Consider the following 13,824-nt stretch of genomic DNA (forward strand, 5'->3'; position numbering starts at 1 on the left):
CGTTTCAGCAAGGCATTGCTCGTATAGAAACAGAAGGCACAATGTGAAAACAAACCAGGGCTAGGGAGTCTGTTGAAAGAGATAATGGGAAGAGATCTCACAGAATGCTGCTGTGTTTTAGCTGCCTTTGGTGAACCTGTTTTAAGAATGTGTTTAATTACCTTTTGCTTCATTTTCCAACCAGAATTTAAATAACTGACTCCAAAATGAACTGTAATTTGCATTATCAGCTGCTTGTTTTGAGGTAAAAAACAGGCAGGTGAAGAAAGTGTAGTTCCTCATGCTGGCATATAACTCATACTGCCATATGTAAGTCCTAAGCCCAGGACTCTGAACACCTGAGTCAAGCAAGGAGTCATGAAACTCGGATACTACCGCTGAATGCGTGCATCAGCAGCAAGGGCTTCTGGCTTTCCTGGCAGCATGTATGCTTCCTCTTAGCTCCTCAAATCAGGATCCAAAATCTGTCCACGCTCTTTCTCCCCTTGGCCCCCTGCAGCCCCCAGCCTAGGACACGATTGTGACATTTAAGGCAGTAAACAATAAGGCACTTTAAAAGAAACCAGTATCCAGTACAGAATAACGGCCCCAAAAACCACAAGATGACAGAATCTGTCCCACTGGAAAAGTCATGAGACAAGAAACTCCTTCAAACCTATCTCTGACCCACGAGATAAAATTAGAAAACTCAAAGCCAACTGTTGTGAAATCGGTCTTGCATACTCTAGTAATTTAGAAAGTTTAGATAAGCATTTGAGTAGATGCTGTGGCCATTTTGAGGACACTGCCTTAAATGGGGCCAGGATTTTGTCCCTGAACTTTGTGCTACTTATGCAAAGCAGCCAACACTAAGTCCTATCAGGGCTCAAATGACAGCAGGAATGAAATCAGTGTGGTACTCCATTTGCAAAGGAACTTTCCATTTAGTAGGTAAACAAGATCACTCCACTCAAAAGCCATGACTATTTTTACAAGGGAATGGCCTGCATATAAGTAGTTTATTTGAAAAATATCTGCAGGAAAAAATTAGTAGCATCAATTCAAGTGACAAACTATAAACCCTGGAACTCAGAAATACAGCTGACTCACAGGGAGTAAAAGTCCTTTTCTCTTAAGAAAATTTTGACTTCTTTTTCACGGAAAATTTGAAAGAAAAATCTTGGCCTCACAGCATAATATTCTAATTCTAAAAAGTCGCTCCAGTTTGAGTTCAGGAGTCTCAGCTTCTTTCTCCTTGCAAGGCAGTTTGAAGACCTAATTCCTTAAATTACACTTCCATGATATTCCCCTTTCTTTCGTTATAAAGAGACTTTAACTAATCCTTTTTGCAAAAACTTAGTTTCAACTGAGCAGTTATCCACTCTGATTGTTAAGAATATTTGACAAATCCATGTAAAAAAAGTTTATTTTACTAACATTTCTATGCTGACAAAATAAAACTTAGACGGTTTAATAGGAGATTTTATATATATATAAGCATATATATATATATATACACACACATACATACACATATAGTTTTTGCAGCAAATAAATCAATCTAAAGAAACCCTCTTTCTCCATTTGAATGATTCCAATATGTGAAAATGAATTAAGGCACAAGGTAAAAATAAATACCAGTTAAATGTCTGTCTTTCTTTTGGGGAAGAGAGGGCTATTGTGTTTTTTTTTTTTTTTTCTCCCTAGTAATAAGCTTAATAATAATGTTAAAGGTTTTCTGCTGCATTAAAGTGTGGTTTTTGTGAATACTGTTAGAAATCAGATTAAAAAAAGGCCTATGTAGATGCTGCATTTAAAAGTCTTCTGCTTCTAAACAGGTCTTTTGACTCAAACAAATAAAATGCTGCTGATACTCTCCTTCAGGAACATATTCTTCTTTCTATAAAAACACATGTGACCCTGTCCTGTGCAGAATTTGAGTACAAGCATGTTCACTACTTTTTAAGTTCCAGGAAATAAAATATTTCAAAATTAAAGCTGGTGTAATATTTCAGGCTTAAAAATAAATTTACATGATTTAGCACAGGACTAAATTCACCCCATGGGGAAGAAATGCCTATACTATGGACAAGAATGTTTCAATTCTAATGTTTCTGGGTATCATGGTGCTGGGAAATCCACCTGCAAGACACTAATTTTCACCCTATATTGATTTTTACCATAAGTTGTTCTAAAATTAGAAAAGGCCAAGATCTGACAAGGATCCTTTTTGTTTAGTTCTTGCACATGGGAACCATGAGGTGCTTTCTCAGCTTGAAACTATTCCAAAACCTGAGGCACTAATTGGACATATTAAACTGAATTTATAAAATATCTTGTGTCTTTACATTGTGCCACATCATTTATGTCATACTGGGCAGTGACAGGGTAAGTTATGAAAATGCTGTATCACATAGCAGATCAGAGCTGGCTTTGTAGCAGGTCTCATGAATTTCTTCATCTAGAAGGAATGAATTCTGTATGGGAACATTCTGCATAGCACCCCTGCAAAGCAATAGATTAAAACTGGATTTAACATTTACCTCTTGGTAAACTATAAATCAGGAATTAGAGTTGATAATTGCAGTTATCCATCAACAGCAATGCAACTGCAGTTGAATAAAAGGAATTTCTTGGATCCCCTCCTTTTTCTTTTTCTTTAAAAAAAATCCTCTTCCTATTTTAACAGTTTCTGGGCTCTGAATAGAGAGTGATTAGATCCATGCAAGCCATCAACTTGGATAAAGAAGACGCATTTGAAATAAAGCCTCTCCACACTGCAGAACATTATTCTGAACTTCTAGCAGTGGACTTGAGTTCAGATACAACAGTTTACGTTGTAGACCTCTCTTGACACAAGATCCGAAGAAACATCTACCACAACCGGCAAGATTCTGCACCTCGATTCATAGTTGTATTTACTGGGCAACTGAAAGCTTTACGGAACTCTTCAAAATTGCTCATGGCACCAATAACTCTACAAAGAAAGAGGAAAAATGGTCAACATACACATTATTTTCTGATGAATGCTATAGGTTCTGTAGGCTGCATTTTCAGGTTTCCCACGTCATGTTTCCAGAAATAATAAAAAAAAAAAAGTTCAAGGAGAAGCAATACCATTTAAAGTTAATGTGAAGCCAATCTTGTTTCTTTCAGTATTTTGAGAAGTATCTTACTTTGTAAGAAACTAGAGTGAAAACAATTCTATTGTTTGGATACAATGTCATTTAGTACAATTTTCTAATTTGGCCACTAGCAAGAAAGGTAGCAGGTTAGCAGTAACCTTGTATAGTGGAATTCTACTTTCAGCGGCTACAAAACTGCCCTGGCCCATCTCAAGCTGTTTTGCTTCCACCCAGATGGTGCAATATTGAAAGAACAGAACATCTCTGCTTTGCACAATCTAGACAATGTGTCTGCATCCCAGACTGGCACCTTCAGGCACAGAAGAGCTCGCTCTTTGTATGCGGTCATCCTTGGCTGCTTCCTCCATGTCTGTATTATTTCATGCTGTCAGAAATGATTATTTTACCATTGCTAGATTGAGAATGTGTTGTTTGTTGATTTACCCCATGCTTTTAAACATTTTGGAACTTACTAACCTGAAATTGGAAATGGTATTAAAGCAAACAACATCCTGAGTTAAAAGCAGAAAAGTATCTACTGAGATATTAATTGCATTCTTTTCCAAGGGAAAGCATTTTTATCCATGCAGACAATCAGCTTCTCAGCGTAGCTCAGCACGGTAGAATGCATTCTTATTACATTGATTAGACTTTCTGTGGGTAAGAAAATCTGCAGTCAGCTGGTGCAAAAATGTCTAAAGGTCAGAGTTGTAGGGAGAATTACAGTATGTTGTTAGGCTTTAAATAAGACAGATAGCTTTACTGTAGAAAAGTTGTAAATACTTATTCATAGACTGAAGAGCAAGAGCATGCAGATCTGCTGTTGAAGTTATTGGGAGCTCTGTTTGCCAAGCTGGGGATTTCATTTTGAAACAGGCATTAAAAATGAATAGAGCACATGCTAATATTGAAATTCTGTTAATTAAATATAAATAAAACCATACATTTAGTAAATCTGCTAATTAAATATAAATAAAAATAGAAATCTAGTAAACAAAAAATATTTACGTATCCATACATGTTACTCTTCTATCCATGCTTTGATATTGCCCACATACTAACTGTGGAATCTGAGTGGACCATATGAATTTCATCCCATTGAATTACAACCTAGACAAATTCTCTTGAATGGGTCACCCTCAGCTTCCTTGACAATCAAAAAAATATGTATATGCAGAGTCCAAGTCATCCAACATACATATTTACAGAAGGACAAGATATACATACAAACCCTCAAAATGCCTATTCTTTTTGGCTATGAAGGAAACCTCAGGTGACTAGCTCAGATGTACACACCTATGCTCAAGATGTGCATTTTTCACTTTTTTTCCTTCTCTTTTATGATTACTTTTTATAATTACTTAAAATGGGCCATTTAGCTTTTTGACAAGCAAGAGCTTTTTGTCAAGCAAGAGCTATCAATGTTGAAAATGGCTGTAGTGCTATAAACATGACGGTCTCAGGATATAAACGCAGCAAAGTTGGATAAAATAGAGAATATTGCTTGTTAGCACAGTTGATGTGATTTGGAAAATCAGACAGGCACCATAGTGTCTCTTCAGGTCTGAAATAGAAGCCTGTGCTGAGTATCTCACATAAAAACTAAGACAAAGGTTTAACTGTATTTTCTAGACTCTGGATTAATCTAATTTTATTTGGAAGTTTCTTCCATAACCTGATTCCTTCAGCTAAATGTGATTTTTCCCTATGAATGTTCTATCCCCGGCTTCCCTGAGTCTTGTGTGATTTGCATGATCTCACGGGAGTTTAGCTACGTGATGATTCAGAATATATGAATAGGTAAATAAATCTGAAGACTTTAAAAGGTAAGAGCTGGTTATTTTACCAAAATCTTGAGGAGGTAGGAATTACAAAAAATATCACTCTGTAGGCCGAAGATGAGTGTGTTACTCTAGTTCTCATGGTCATGAAGCATTTTCAACTGCTAAAGGAATGCAGATTGTCATATCACATTAGTCTTACCCTAGTTAGCTGGTGTAACAGGTATTGCAAAGATACAGAAGCACACATTTCAGTGCAGACTACACAGCTCTACCAAGACTGACTGCACCTATTCGCATTGCTAGCTTACATTAAATTTGTGTCATCATGTTTCTCGTTCCATTGTTTTTTATTTCAGTCGGCTCAAAAGTAGCTTGAGGCACCCTATAGATGCTGTGGTTATATCCTCAAGTTCAGTGTAGCTGGGTCCCAGGAATATATTAGAATACCTGTTACCCTTCGTAATTTGTGAAACAACCTCACAGTTCCCCTGTGAAAACAGTATTACCATTTTTCTTTTTTTCTTTTACTAACAGAGAACTGAGACAAAGACAGATTCATATTACCCAAATTTAAACATGTAGGAAGTGGCATCTTAGCTCCCTCTTTAGACAATAGAAAGAGGTAGGAATCTCCAGAAGGCAATTTACCCATTGTACTGGAGACACTTCCACTATGACAAGACAAATCACCTTCCACCAATATGGAGGTAATGTAGCCACTTAACTGAGGACAGGCACAGAATAAATGTAACTGATATAAATCCTATCAGAAAAAACTTGGTCTTGGTTACATGAACTCTGTAGAAACTCGGAGAAGTAAAGCTTCCTAATTCTCACATAGACTTTAAACGGTCCTCCTTTTTCAGCCTCTCCTTCTCGAGGTTCAAGTGTGCCTGTGGTTAGAAAAAACTCCTGAGGAAAGGCACAGAGACACTTATGGCTGGACTATCACAGCTCCTTCTCGTAGAGCATCTCTTGAAAGCCAGTTCACTCTTTAATTGGACTTAAAGAGTATATTGTACTTAGCATTCTACCAGCTCATTATCAGTATAATGCAAGGAACTGTCTTTAAAGCTTTTAATGAACTAAGGCAGATTAAATCAAAGACACTTTTAACATTCCTTGACTTCTAAACTAGAGTTGCATAGAAATAAAAAGAGATAGATGGAACTTTTTAGATACTCAAGCCTTGATTACAGAACATCGCAGCAATCGGAGTATGTTCTGGTTCACCTATTTTTGAAGGTAGATGCAAGATGCTACCTTCAAAAAGGCATTTGTAATAGCAGCAGATAAGCTAATAAAAACAGTTCAATTTCAATCTAAGACAAGAGCACAGTCTAATTTTGTGTTTGCTCTTAAATGCCTCTTAACATGCTAAATTTCTGCATTGTGTGCTACAATGATTGATCCTGTATGTATCCTGAGTAAACACATTATTTGCACTACCTGAACTGAGGAGGGCTGTGAGCTCCAATATGTATTTGCTCTCTTGCAGATTCTGGTCTAAAAGAGTTGCATCTTACCTAATAAAAGATAAAAATCAGAAATAAGCACATTATTTGAGATGACTTTGTCATGTAAATAAAGCAAAATGTCGTATCACCATTCTTTAGAAACTTATTACTTATAAAATGCACAAAATGGAAAGAAACCATTAACTCCTATTTTATTTCACTTTTGGTAGCTTAGTAGTTGGCGTATTCTCTTGTTTTTCAAAAATTAATGGATCAAATCTCCACCTACTGTTATTCTCCACCCACTCATTCCCATCATTTAATCATACTCACTTTGCTAGTTCCTTTCTGAGATTCTCCACAACTGAAGCTTGTTTTTGAGCTGCAGCATCATTGTGCAGCAGCATCCCACACCTCAATAATTATCAAGACTGCTTCTTGGTCTCAAAGCTAGGTAATGTGCATAAAAGGTACAATGTAATAATGTTTCTCATCTCTAGAATTGCAACTATATTACCTGACACATTTGCTCAGTATTGCAATGTCAGTTTGTTTTGAAATGACACATTTTTCCAAGTTCCTATCAATGCTCCCTAACTCACTTGTCCTATTCACAGTACTCAGCCCAATTGAACTGACCATAAAACAGGATAGCAATATTTGCAACACTGAATAGCCCCTCTTGAGCTATATCTATTGCATGAAAGACTTCATATAACCAGTCCATGGGAAACAGGAACTTCTGTGCAATTTTGGCTGGCTGGAGACAGCCCTAACAGTTTGGATGAGCCTATTGAGTGTAACAAACTCTGTTGGAATAAGCTGAGCTCACGGGCCCCTGGTGTACACTACTCTGACTGTGCCAGCATGTCCCCTCAGAGCATACACTGGACATATGGTTCCCGAAGTGGTCCTCTAAGACCCCCAGATATTTTCTCTGGCTTCAAAGTCTTCCTGGAGAAAAACTAACACAATGTGAAACTCAACTCTGTATAAACAGCCAAATCAATCTTTTTATCCATTAATATAGTTAAACTTAAGAGGTCATAGGCCCATACACTACTACACTGACTTTCTAGAGAGAAAAAGTGATTTTCATCCAAGGTTGGTTAAAAAACAACAGTGGTGGCACGGGGTCTCATTTCTCCAGTTTTGTATGATTCATTCCTGTAGGGGTGAGCAAAATTTTATAGCTCAGCTATTTCTCCTCCTATTGGGAGTTTGTCCAACAGTTCACTAAATGAATCATTTTTTATTCTCTCCCTTGTTCTACAAGAGTTTTTATTAAAAAATTTGCATTTTCTATCAAAGGTTTATCACAACCCATGTCTAGTGTACAGCAAACAAAGCTGAAGAAATATTTTCTTCGCTGCTGCTTAGTTTCACTGGACAATGTGCCCAAAACCAAATGAGAGTGGTACACTTGCAGAAGGAATCTGTAGCTGGAGCAGTGAGAAGCCCCACAAAAAATGGGAAGCTGAAAAGGGAAGATATTAATGGAGTCAACAGGTGCAGGAAGACTTAGCAGTGGAGGGAAGCAGTAAGTGGAAAGAAAGCTGCCATGACAACACAATGCAAGAACAAGAATAATTTCAGCAGTTCTGCTACCATAGATGGATAGATGAGTACAGAAAGAGAAAAGAAGTAATAGTCTTGGAAAAAGAAGTCCTTACTTAAACCCTTAAAAGCACAGAAAGAGAAAAGAAGTAATAGTCTTGGAAAAAGAAGTCCTTACTTAAACCCTTAAAAGTCTAGATTGAATTGGTATAGATTGTTAAAACAAGGCAGTCTTATCTCTACACTGTATTTTGTGCAGGTTAGTAGGTGTAGACTTGAAACACATTTGTACTACTCACATGGGCATAACTCAGAAAGAAAAGCTGGTTGTGTGTGAACTCAAGGCCTGGCAGTAAAGGCTCTTCTTCTCCTCCTCTCTTTTCTACAATCCATCTCCTGTATGCCTGATAAGAAAGAGGCATTGAGTGCCCTTCAGTGACATGGAGTCTAACTACTTCTTTTTTTTTCTTTTTTCTCTTTTTTTTAAGAAATACTGTCTCAGCCATTTTTCATCTACTTACCCTGAAAGCCTCTCGCAAACCTCCATTATCTGCAATGTTTTCCGCCAAAGTCCTCTTGCCTTTTACCTGGCAGAATGAAAGAACATCAGTCATTTGACCTGTTTCTGAACTTTCTTCTTGATCAACTTCAAGAGACAGGAAAAAAAATAAAACAAGGCAAGGACGACCTCAGCCAATTTCAGCAATCATATCTCTGGTAAAGAAAATCGGTTTTCAATGTGAAAACTGTCAGTAAACAATTCTCTGTGATGAGTTAGCCTGGCTCTGGGCTTAGATCTCAATAGCACAAAATGGAGTAGATAAAATGCCCTCAAGAATCCTGTCCCTGATCTTTGATCTGGGCATCAATAATTTTCCCTCAAGACTGTCTTTCTCGAGTTGTATGTGAGATCCAATACCTCCATTCTTAAACTTTTATTTGAGAAGTTATATTTGTTTCTCTACATAACTCTTTCTTTATGTACTACTGGGAAGCTACAATAACTTTTGAGTTATAACATAAAACAGCATAATTAAAAAAAAACTGTCAGAGAGAAAATTGAAATTGATAGTGTATTCAGTGCTCTAAAAAAATCTTTTTAGATTTTTCCCAGTATTGATTCCAGCAGCAAGAGCACTAGCAACAAGAATATATTTGGAGAAGCAGTGCTATCTAAGCTTTCTGAAAAAGCCAGTCTCCTGGTATTAAAAAGTGCAATATCATTATGAAGAAACCCTAATTTCTGCAATATGCAGCAATATGTCTGATCAGCCGGCCTACTAGGATCTTAGCGTTATCAAACTGTATTTGTAATTAAGTGTAACGAGCAACGTAACTGATTACAGTTTTGAGCAGAGCTCTAAAGGTCAGTGCTGACCTGCAAATCATCTGCTGCTGGGTCCTCCTGTGCCACAGGGGATGAGTGCAGGGGGTTGGGGGTCAAGACCCACCTTAGTGTCAGGACAGTAAAAGAGAGGAAAATGGGGGAGGAGAGGTAGAAGGACCCAGGGAATACCCAGGCACATGCATGCAGCCCCACCGCTCGGTGCAGACACGCGCCTGAATCAGACCTGAGGCATCTCGTTTAACCTGGCAAGGGCTTAAGATGGAAGAAATGGAGCACAGCCCTTTCCTTCCAGCCCTCCCCTCCACACAGGAGGACGGAGGTGGAGACGGGAAGGAGATAACCAGGAGAAAAGGTGCTGGGCATCAGGAAACATGTACACATGTATATTAGCTTTGCTTCTGGGCTACATATTCCTAATTTTTCCTTGGAGTAGGCTCATGAAGAACTCTTGATTTAGATCATAAAATGAGAGCAACCTAGTAGCGGCACGCTGCCCATAGGTTATTTCATTAAGGTTTTCCACTGATCTCAGGCAGCTCTGGGTCATGCATCTGAGATTACTATGTGCAGACAGTTCATGACCAGGTGCAGGGACCAAGATAAGCCCTTTATTTGATCAGATGACTTTAGATGATTACTGTACTCTGAAGCAATTTCTATACGCACTTTTTCTTTTATTAAGCGTCTTTTCTTGAAACAGTTTCATTGCAAACTGAGTGAGAAAGTGGAAAAGTAAATAGGTTTCTTGAGCCATGCAAAATGTTCTTACATTTTTTGTAAAAACAAAACAAAACTACAGAATGTACAAATATTGGAGATGTAAATGACATAAAAAAGGAAAGAAAGAAAGCTCTTTGCACGTGTACATCTTCATACAGAAGCTATAAAATGTTGCAGAAAATACGAAGATTTTTTCTTTACCATCTAAAAAGAGCTTAAAGTTATCCCACAGAAATCCACTATAATATTTTGAGAGAAAAAGCCTTACAAGTGACAAGGCAGCAGATAAAAGGATCTCATTGTTAAGCCCATCCACTAACTTCAAAGGTACAAACTATCCTGGAAGGGAAAATTCAGATCTACTCCACATCAAGAGATACTGTAGAAAGTAAAGTAGATGGATGAGCCAATGGCAGAAGCATGGGAAGGACTCGGTCAGTTCCTTGGGGAAGATTTTAATGACCTACTGTAAGTGACATTTTTGTGTTGATAGTCCTTGTAGCGCAGATGTTCAGGAACCAGCCAGATAATTTTTATTTGCAAATTATCTTACATGAAGTACTTCAAGTCTGAGCTCTTGGACTTCAGATTGGACTGCAAAATGACCATGTTATCTCTGAGACTAATACAAATAGCCCAGGGGAAAGTGTTAACATTACTGTTAGACATCTAATGTAACCTCTCTACTCTTAAAAGGCAAGGAAGTATTTCTGATGCTAAAATGCAAGTAAAAGGGGTAGAATTGAGGGGGAGGAGGAATGTATTTTATCCTAAAAATTTAGATTAAAAGCATATTCCAGCTAAAGTCAACGAACTATAGCTATTCATTTGCAAATGTCTGGGATTTAGCCTATTTATCCTTCATTTGGGACACTTACAGAAGATGCACATTTTCAGAGAAGCCCATATTTCCAAGAGACAATAAAATGGAGACCATTTCCTTGCCTCTTCTTCTCAGTCCTTTGATATGAGCTACTGCTTTCATACTGTCTTCATTTGAGATCATATTGTGTCTGCATGCATGCATGGAAGAAATAGAGAATTGAATGTGGAATAACATAAGGTTTATGCATCCATTTTATAACTGTAATAAATAAGTAATAAATAACAGGCAGAATTGCTAAAGGGATCTATAAAACATACTATTTTCTTCTTTTCAAAAAGAGTGACTGCTCAGCCCTCATCACTGACCTCACTTTCAGAAGACATCGAATGCGCTCACAGCAGTTAGACTAGCCCTGCTGAGTGACTTCATCCTCTTCTTCTGTTTCCAATATTACTGTGAGAACAGTTTAACCCTGTCACCAGTGTATGGGTAGTGGTATTTGACTGGACTAATCAAATGTGACAGACAATTTTGATCACAATTAGCTACCTCAAAAAATGATTTGTTGTGAGAATCAAGTTGGTAGTCTAATATCCCACTATGTTGGGGTTTATGAACAGATAATTAAAAAAAAAAAAGAAAAACACCAACAAAAAACCAAACAAATCAAAAACCAAAAACCCTTCCTAAAACCACTCAAGTACTTTCAGTCATTGGTATTTTACATACATGTAAGCCAGCTGTCTTCCAGTAGTAATTGCTGTATTGGTTAATCATGCATTTTGTCTTCTCTTTAAATTTTTCTTCTGAGTCAGTTGTCCACCAAGGGTCTAAATTTCCATTTTTGTCATATTTCCGACCTAGAAAGAAAGAAAGAGGAAAAGAAGGAAAGAAGGAAAGAAAGAAGGAAAGAAAATGAACCTTCTTGTTGGAAAAAATATACTTTTCCAGTTTTAGGATCTATCATCTGCACAAAAATGAGAGCTAAATGTACATGTGCATGTACATATGTGTATGTGAAAGTGGATAAGACAAGTGGGAAAAATCTGGGGCCAGTGAAGTCAGTGGTGAAAACCTGGTATTTCTTTTACAGCCATTTTCATTTTTATAATACAGTTGTAATGACTAACAAGTACTATAGTACATCTTATAATTATTTACAGTGTAATAAGCACATTAGCTTTCCTGTAAGTACAACCGTGAGTACTTTTCATCCATAGCCCGTAAGTCTTGGATTTTGCAAACTGGATGATAACTCATTTATTATTAATTAATTATACATTTCACTAGAAAAAAAACCCAAAAATCTGTTTCATGGAAAATGTCTGAACTTTCCATTTTTCACCTTGGAACATTTGAACCATGTTCATGGAAGCAAGGAGAGCATGTACATCACATCCCCCAGGCTGGTGGTTACATCAATGGCTCATGGAAGAGTAGGTCCCTGCTCTGTCTAGTTTATTGAAGAGTATTTAATCTCTATCATCTCTTCAGTCAGTCAGGGCAGGAATCTAAAAATCTGACTCTCAGAGCAGACCACTACGCCTTGGGCTTGGCTCTTACTTTCCAAGCACAGAAACAGATATATCTTTAGGGAGTACATCTATTTAGACAAGACAGCACACTCCAGGGGAAAAAAAGGGAGGAGGAGACACTGAAATTGTCTTCAGTACTTTTGTAATTGGTATTATATGTCTCTACTGGCTGTTTCCTACTTCTCTTTCCTGGAACTGTAAAAAGAATCAAATCACAGAGCAAGGCTGCACCTACCTGAACAGCTAAACCTGCTCTTCAAAAACATCTTGCATGCCTTGTGTCCATGTTACTGCACCACTAGACAATTTAAGACTTGACTACAAGCCTTTTGGGAATAGTGGTCAGCACTGAAGACCGAACACATGCAGGCCTTCCACATCATACTGCAAGATGGAAAAATTAGCCATTACTCATGTCCTGTAACATCCCCTATAAAAGGGTCTTTCTGGAGAAGACACTCCAGGAGCCAACTTTATCAAATCAAACAATCCATTAATTACATGGATGTACTTGCTACACTGTAATCTGTATGATATGGAAGTGACAGGGCAAGTGCAAGTTTGTGAATAAATATTTTTCCTTTAGGGAGAGTTTGCTCACCCAAAACGTTACAGAACAGTGTCAATAGGGTACAAGTTTTTATTTTTAACGGGTATTCAAAGTAATGCACCATACACAATCTAATTATTTAGGCATTGAGTTAAAAGCCTACTTTTCCTTAAACTTTCTATATATTCAGTGGCGAGAGGTTCTTCTAGATAGTGAGTCAGAGCAGGAGATCAGTCAGACACTGAGAACTGCTCTCTGGATGAGGCTGTCTCTTTCTTTCTCTAAAGAGAGCTGTTTTACAAAGCACTTTCAAAGTTAGCTGGTGGGAATGCCTCAGCCCACCAATGTTTCAGGGAAGCTGATAATGTCTGTTTTGACACTTTCAGAGCATTTCTTCTTTGTTAATTTTGCAATATATTTTAATCAAGATTTGTATTTTAATATTTTAATATATTTGACTTTTAAAATTTCTAAACTGAAATGAAAAGATTTCTTAGAAAAAAATTTTGTTATCCAGAAGTGCTTTCTTTGCACCCTTGCCCCTGCCCCCAGCCAGGTCTTCATGAATCTGTTGTTGATTAAGCTTCCATACTTTCTGAAAACAAGTAAACAAAAGGTGTCAAGATCATGGCATTCCTTATCAAAAAAAAATCTGGTTCAAGCAAGCAAGAGTGTATGTAAATAAATAACAAAAAACACTTCAAAATTTTCCTTACACAATTCAGCACTCTGTAAAAAAATAATAAAAAAATCTGGAACATCTTTCAATCTTTCTAATACGTCAACTCTGTAAAAAATAGTTATCAAAATATAGACAAATACTCACCATTGCTATCAAATCCATGAGTAAACTCATGACCAACAATTACTCCTATAGCACCATAGCTTAAAGACCTGTAACATAGAAAAGTATTTTTCCTCAGAATATATCTATATTCATGAA

General features: G+C 37.2%; 1 protein-coding gene across 1 annotated transcript in view; it reads right to left on the reverse strand.

The window, feature by feature from the left end:
* Positions 1-2,125: 2,125 nt before the first annotated feature.
* The window catches only part of PHEX (phosphate regulating endopeptidase X-linked), a 104,058-nt gene continuing 92,359 nt past the window's right edge, over positions 2,126-13,824 (reverse strand). The window contains exons 17-22 of the mRNA XM_085310869.1: positions 13,708-13,775; positions 11,526-11,656; positions 8,424-8,489; positions 8,202-8,306; positions 6,338-6,414; positions 2,126-2,956 (exon numbers count right to left, since the gene is read on the reverse strand). Coding sequence (XP_085166995.1) covers positions 2,854-2,956; positions 6,338-6,414; positions 8,202-8,306; positions 8,424-8,489; positions 11,526-11,656; positions 13,708-13,775 — 550 coding nt within the window. The 3' untranslated portion in view covers positions 2,126-2,853. The remainder of the gene's footprint in view (positions 2,957-6,337; positions 6,415-8,201; positions 8,307-8,423; positions 8,490-11,525; positions 11,657-13,707; positions 13,776-13,824) is intronic.

This window comes from Rhea americana, unplaced genomic scaffold (assembly GCF_003343005.1).
Source record: "Rhea americana isolate MKP2758 unplaced genomic scaffold, rheAme1 scaffold_329, whole genome shotgun sequence".
Lineage (NCBI taxonomy): Eukaryota > Metazoa > Chordata > Aves > Rheiformes > Rheidae > Rhea > Rhea americana.